At 35.8% G+C, this 6270-nt stretch overlaps 2 protein-coding genes across 2 annotated transcripts in view; both read right to left on the bottom strand.

The window, feature by feature from the left end:
• Nucleotides 1-313: 313 nt before the first annotated feature.
• Nucleotides 314-5078, bottom strand: LOC127652905 (heterogeneous nuclear ribonucleoprotein A0). The gene is made up of 4 exons (XM_052139351.1): nt 4943-5078; nt 4749-4844; nt 612-758; nt 314-497 (listed from the first exon to the last, which is right to left on the bottom strand). Exons 1-4 carry the CDS (start codon nt 5021-5023, stop codon nt 393-395), a joined length of 429 nt encoding a protein of 142 aa, XP_051995311.1. The 5' UTR covers nt 5024-5078; the 3' UTR covers nt 314-392.
• A 545-nt stretch (nt 5079-5623) lies between these two features.
• The window catches only part of LOC127652894 (transmembrane channel-like protein 6), a 48389-nt gene continuing 47742 nt past the window's right edge, over nt 5624-6270 (bottom strand). The window contains exon 20 of the mRNA XM_052139331.1: nt 5624-6185. The gene's annotated coding sequence lies outside the window, so the exon portion shown is untranslated. The remainder of the gene's footprint in view (nt 6186-6270) is intronic.

Raw genomic sequence — 6270 nt, 5'->3', positions numbered from 1 at the left:
CCACGTAGAATTAAGGCAGTTCTGAAGGCGAAAGGGGGTCAAACACAGTATTAGTATGGTGTTCCTAATAATCCTTTAGGTGAGTGTATAAAACACTGTCATCATCTGGACAGTATGTGAAATCTGCTGTGTAACCTATATTGTTACATTAGTGGGCAAAATAACAAAGAAATAAAATAAATATACCTTGCATGTCAATTAAAACTGATTTTAGAATGAATTTATTCAACATTATAAAAGGCATCCTTTACAGTAAGACATTTTACATACATAAAATCACATCAAAAACAAAAAAGGAATATGAAGGTGATAATTAAAGTTAAAAAAATGACAATAAATTGGTATAACAAACAGTTTGAGGGAGTAATATTAGAGTATGAGTTTAGAGTAAATCACTGCAGACAGAGACTGTTAGTGTGTCTGTATGGCATTTCTAATTCATGTGAAGGTTTGCATGAAAGGGTTGGTATTGGAGATTTTTTAACCGGCTCAGCAACCTGTTCAGGACAGACAGATGATAAAGTTGTAACAGAGTCTTGATGCTTCATATCTGATCATAAATGTTTAAGATGTTGCTACTCTGTTAGGGCAAAAACAGCAGTTTGACTCACCTTTGGTGTAACAACTTTGATTATATCTGTCTGAAACCCTCCAAGATGTGGCGGTCCAGCTGCCTCTGCTGCTTCAGCCTCCTCTGAAGTTGAATATCTAACAAACCCCACACCCTTTGGCCAACCTGATGTCTTGTCAGTCTTGATCTGTTCATTGGGGGAAAGTTGCACATGACAAGGAAAGTTTGTCACATTTAACTAGTTTATCACAAATACTAGTGTTTTGTCTCAATCAGCTTCCTATACTGATAGCACATATTCATCACCCAGACATCTAGTTGATGTGTGTTTACATCTGGAAGATATAATTTTTGTAATTATTTGTTCATCTGCAATATGTCTATAAGAGGTTTCCTCTCGGATGTCAATAAGACATTCATCAGATGTCTTTGAGACATTAATAACTTAAAAATAAAGATCTTTTTAAGATATTTAGCGGATGTTAATTAGATTGTGATGCCAGCTAGTTGTGATTTCCAGATGAAAAGATCTAAAACAGACATAACAGTGATGTATGCACACTATCCAGCTCAGTAGTCAGTGCACTGGCCAGGGTGTCAGCCATTTCTAGGGCTGTCCCATTCCAGTGCATCTGTGAAAACTACCAAGCATCAGCTGCGCACTACTGTGCCTTTCACGTCTCATCTATTACAAGTAAGTGAAGTAAGCTGATTTGGTATATTACTGTAATTACTTTTCAAAATCATGAATTAACTACATGTTTTTTCCTCTGTTGTGAGCCAGGAATGAGAGTGTGACATCTTCTCTGTAACCGAAGGACAGATCGCCCTGTTTTTACTATTCTTGATGACATAGCAATGACTGCTTTGTCGCAACAAGGTGCCCCCATGTTGTCTAGTGGCCCTCTCACTTTCCCCAATATCACCAGCCAGGAACGGGTTTGTTGCGTGGCACAGGTCACTTCGATGCCTGATGTTTTTACAGTTGTTGACGCAATGCTAGAAGACTGCCATATTGCAACAAGGAGATTTTTGGCCCCTCCATGTGAGCTAGGTAGCCCTCTCACATACCCCTCTTTTGCAAGATGGGAATGAGTTGACACAGGTCACTTTGATGCCCATTTTCACTGTTGGTTAAACCATGATGGACGACTTTAGGCACCGAAGATTTTAGGCACCGTCATGTCACATAGTAGCCCGCTCGCTTATCAACCGTTGAAGAGGCAGGAATGAGAACAGTTACAGTGTGTTCACTATGTGTTTCTGTTGGCTCTGTGTCATGATTGAAGTTTTCGAACCCCATTGCAGTTGCACAAGGCACAAAACTTCTCATGACCATGGGCTTCAGTCTAGAGTTGGGGTACTCAAGTTTGGACTTGGACTCAAGTCCAATTTTAATGAACTAGGACTCGTCACAGAATAAGATGCATCAAGCCTTTGGGACTCTGGATTCTAACCGCATCAATGACATTTGTGATGCAATAAAAAACATAATAAATAAATTAATGAACACATCTCTGTCTGCATGCAGCTGTTTTAGCCCCTGAAGTCGTAGACATGGCCAGATTTGTTTCACTGTGTTTTAGCAAACACACACACATACACATGTGCACAGGCACACTCATCAGTCAACCAATATGCTTGAAAGTTACTACTGAGACTACTGTATAACATTGACTTCCAAGGAGCTGGCACGACGAAAACATAAAGACAGGAATGTATCCAATGTAATAGAAACTAAACAAGGCAGTTTCACACAACACGGGACCGGACAACTGGTAGAATTGCATGTAGCGTTTGTGTAGCCAAGACAGTGCTCGCATTGAGGTTTCATCGTGGTTAAAAACTTAAAATCAAGAACATCATTGAGTCAAGTCACACATATTATGTCACTCACAGTTTACTAAAAACAGTATATCAAAATAAAAATACATGAATAGTATTAATATTGGATATTAAGTATTTTTAGGTGTAATATATTTACACGTGTAGGCTTCTGTAGTCTCTCGTGGTCCATGCAGTGTTGTCAGCTTGAACTGTTCATAATAGCTTGATGAATAAACTGTGCAACTTTTTAAATAGTCGGGGATATTAGGATATTTTGGGCAGTGAAATGTTTTGTTTATAATTTAAGTATAGACTATAAAATAAATGTATTATTTGATGACAGAATTTGCGTATGAAGCTAAACTTCATGTTACGAGATGAATTTAGTTGATTATGACGTTTTTATTTCATTTTTATTGTAAACCAGCAGGTAACTTATGCACGTCTTGTTTTAGCCTATATCTCTGACATATTTGAGGGAAAATTCTGTTAAATTTATGATTCAAAATGATTATTCTTCAAGTTTTTGCGGTTAAAAAGAGCTCAATAAAAATGTTTTTGGTTGACCCACTGCATTGTCCTTGGACTACCTATGACAATAATGTCCTGCTGAGACTGTCCTCAAATCTAGTGAATTTTAATTGCATGGTAGTCTTCTTTGAGTATTTTTTGTACAGTAAAGCCATTTGAGCTTCATCCCCTGCATGTAAACAAAATACACCAACAACTGTATATTGACTTTATGTTAGGATAATGTCATAAGGAAATTGTTTGCCCGAGACAAAGGTCCATAATAAAGTTTAGACGTCTTTATACAAAAATATTTGACAGCAGAATTCCATAATTGGCATTCACTAACAAGTCTTTAATTATTCAGAAGTTTTGCTAATTTAAAACATCAGATGTTGCATTTATTTGTTAATCTTAAACCTCCAAATAACAGAAAAACAATAAACTTAATTGAATCTAATTTTTTTGGTTGGTATTTAAAGATTTCTGACTGATTGCAGACCAATGCGGCTGCTGCTCAAGGAAATATTTATTATTATTTTTTTGTTCTACGGCAGCTGCTGCGTGACACACATGGATGCATCAGGTATTTAGATACACAATCAGCATGCAAATGCCCTGCATTTTGCGGTTTCCTGCAAATTAAATAGAAGATCATGTCCGTGACGATATGACCCTAATATTATCAGTGGGCTTTTCAAAACTGTTTTTGGATGTAGCATTTGCAGTCAAATTGTGAGACGTAACTTCTCATCGAGTGCAAATTACTACTGTGCTGACTCATTTCTATGTACTATATTTTCCCAAATCAGTCAGCAGATGGCTCAGTATAAACTATTATTTCTTTAGATAGGGATAATTTTAAATAAAACTTAAATTGACAAATTGAAGTAGAAATAAAAATGAAATACATTTTTTAAACATAACTCAGGTTGTATTGACTAACACAGATTTCACTTCTTTATTCTATGTTTGAGTGGAGGAGAAAAAGCAACAAATAATTGAAATGTCAACAGGATTTCTCAATAAGATTTGTGTTGAAGGACAGTTTTGTATATGTAAAGTATGCTTTCATTCTGAAACCATTTGAAGTGTTCAGCAGGATACCAATCATAAAATGTGAATATGAATGTAACAAGAGGTGTTTTGTTACATTTATATTGACAAACTGATTTTCTTAGTTGTGAAGTTTAAAATAAGTTTAAAATATTGATGTAGAGTTTAAATTCAGATTCATGAACAGATTCATTCGGACTCGATTTGGCCTGTTATGGACTCTGTCTTGAGTCTGACTCTGCCCCTTTTGGACTCCAACGTGATTGTTTGAAGACTTGGACTCGACTAAGTTGGACTAGAAACCAACACTACTTCAGTCAAAGGGCATCCATCTTGCTTTTACGGCATCCACTCCTCGGAAATCTTCATCTAAGATGATTACTCAAGAGACAGATTTTGTCTTGCGTCCATACTCTTTTTGCCTTATCGGTCTGTGGCCATTATTTGTTTCACTTACTGAAAGTGTGAATGCGTACCATACATTTGTGTATATATTTGTACATTGTCTCACTACTCGATGGCTAGTGTCATTATTGACTTCTAACCCATTTATTGTGCATTTTGGTTCTCCTTCCTTTCTATTATTCAATACAAAGGGGAGATCATGTCTGAACTTTTCTACCCTTTTGGCTAGAAGCGCAAAAATGTATTGAATCATCACCTCTGCTAGTGCCCAAACTCGTGTTCACAAGGGAGTCCACAACAACATAGGTAAGTTGCTAATGAGAAGGTTGAAAAGTGTGTTGTACCCTGGTTTAAATATTTTCATTATAAAAGCACTTACAACACATTCTGTAATTGTCCCAAACTTTTGGAAGTAGGCCTGAAGCCCAGTCTCTGTCAAGAATGGATTCAGGTCTACGACAACAATCCCATGGTCCTGTGAAAAAGATAGAGGATAACATCTATCAGAGTTGTAAATCTATTAGCATAACTTAAAAATTACAGCATAAAAAACATAATATAACAACAGCTTACCCATTCTCCCAATTCTTGAATAGATCTTTCATATTCTTTTGGGAGACTGATGTATAAGGGGCGTGTGGATTTCATTGCCATTCAAACCCAGTATCTATAAATAATGAATAGAAAACAATTCCAAGGTTGTGTGCTGATGTACCATAAACAAGCAGTTATACAAAACCAGCATGGTTAACCAATTAATCTAATCATAAACAGATGCAGAATAGTTTAAAGTAATAGTATTTTTTTTTAAAGTACCAAGTAAAAAACAAAAAAAGGCTATAGTACAAGATAAGAAATACACGCTGAACATACCTTCCTTTGGGTGAGTAAATGACAGATTCTGTAGTTAATATGGCATGATATTGACACCTCAAATGAAAACACCTCTTTTATACAGTGGATAGCAGATCAAGATATGCAAGATCCTCCCTCTGAGAATGCATTTCTGGCATTCTTATCCTTCCTCAGAATAAAATCGGACCAGTTTCAATGACAGTTAAGAAACCAAAACTTGACCCACTGCATTGTCCTTGTACTACCTATGACAATAATGTCCTGCTGAGACTGTCCTCAAATCTAGTGACTTTTTAATTGCATGGTAGTCTTCTTTGAGTATTTTTTGTACAGTAAAGCCATTTGTGCTTCATCCCCTGGATGTAAACAAAATACACCAACAACAACAAATAAGGGATTGTATATTGACTTTATGTTAGGATAATGTCCTTCGGAAATTGGTTGGCCGAGACAAAGGTCGAAATACGAAAATATTTGACAGCAGAATTCCAGAATTGGCATTCACCAACAAACTCATTAATTATTCAGAAGTATTGCTCATTTAAAACATCAAATGTTGCATTTATTTGTTAATCTTAAACCTCCAAATAACAGCAAAACAATAAACTAATGAATCTCATTAATGTGTAATGGAAAATGCTAAATAAAAGGTATTGATCGTCTTCCTCGTTTAAAATGATCATAATTTACTCAAACATACCAAAATGTTGCTGTTGCGATGCAACAAATAATTGATGCAAGAAAAAAAGGTATTAAAAGGTATTAAAAAAACATTTTAAATTATGCTTAACATGATTACATCACAAGAACAACCACAAAGCACAGGTGTAATTTGAGTCCAACAAGCAGCTTTAATCCTAGTCCATCTACTATGCACTGGTTTTTCAGGTCTCGTGTTTCCTGGATTACGTATTGTTGAAAATTTTCTGTAGAATCCAGCCTTCCTTGAAACAAACAACTCCTTTACAGAAGAAGGAAAAATGACAACAAGTATAAAAGCTGTGGTATTTCAATTTATCCATGACTCAAATGAAAAAAAATCAAAC

This window comes from Xyrauchen texanus, chromosome 12, assembly GCF_025860055.1.
Source record: "Xyrauchen texanus isolate HMW12.3.18 chromosome 12, RBS_HiC_50CHRs, whole genome shotgun sequence".
Classification (NCBI taxonomy): domain Eukaryota; kingdom Metazoa; phylum Chordata; class Actinopteri; order Cypriniformes; family Catostomidae; genus Xyrauchen; species Xyrauchen texanus.
Note: the sequence above shows the minus strand (reverse complement) of the source record. Positions and strands in the feature narration are given on the sequence as shown.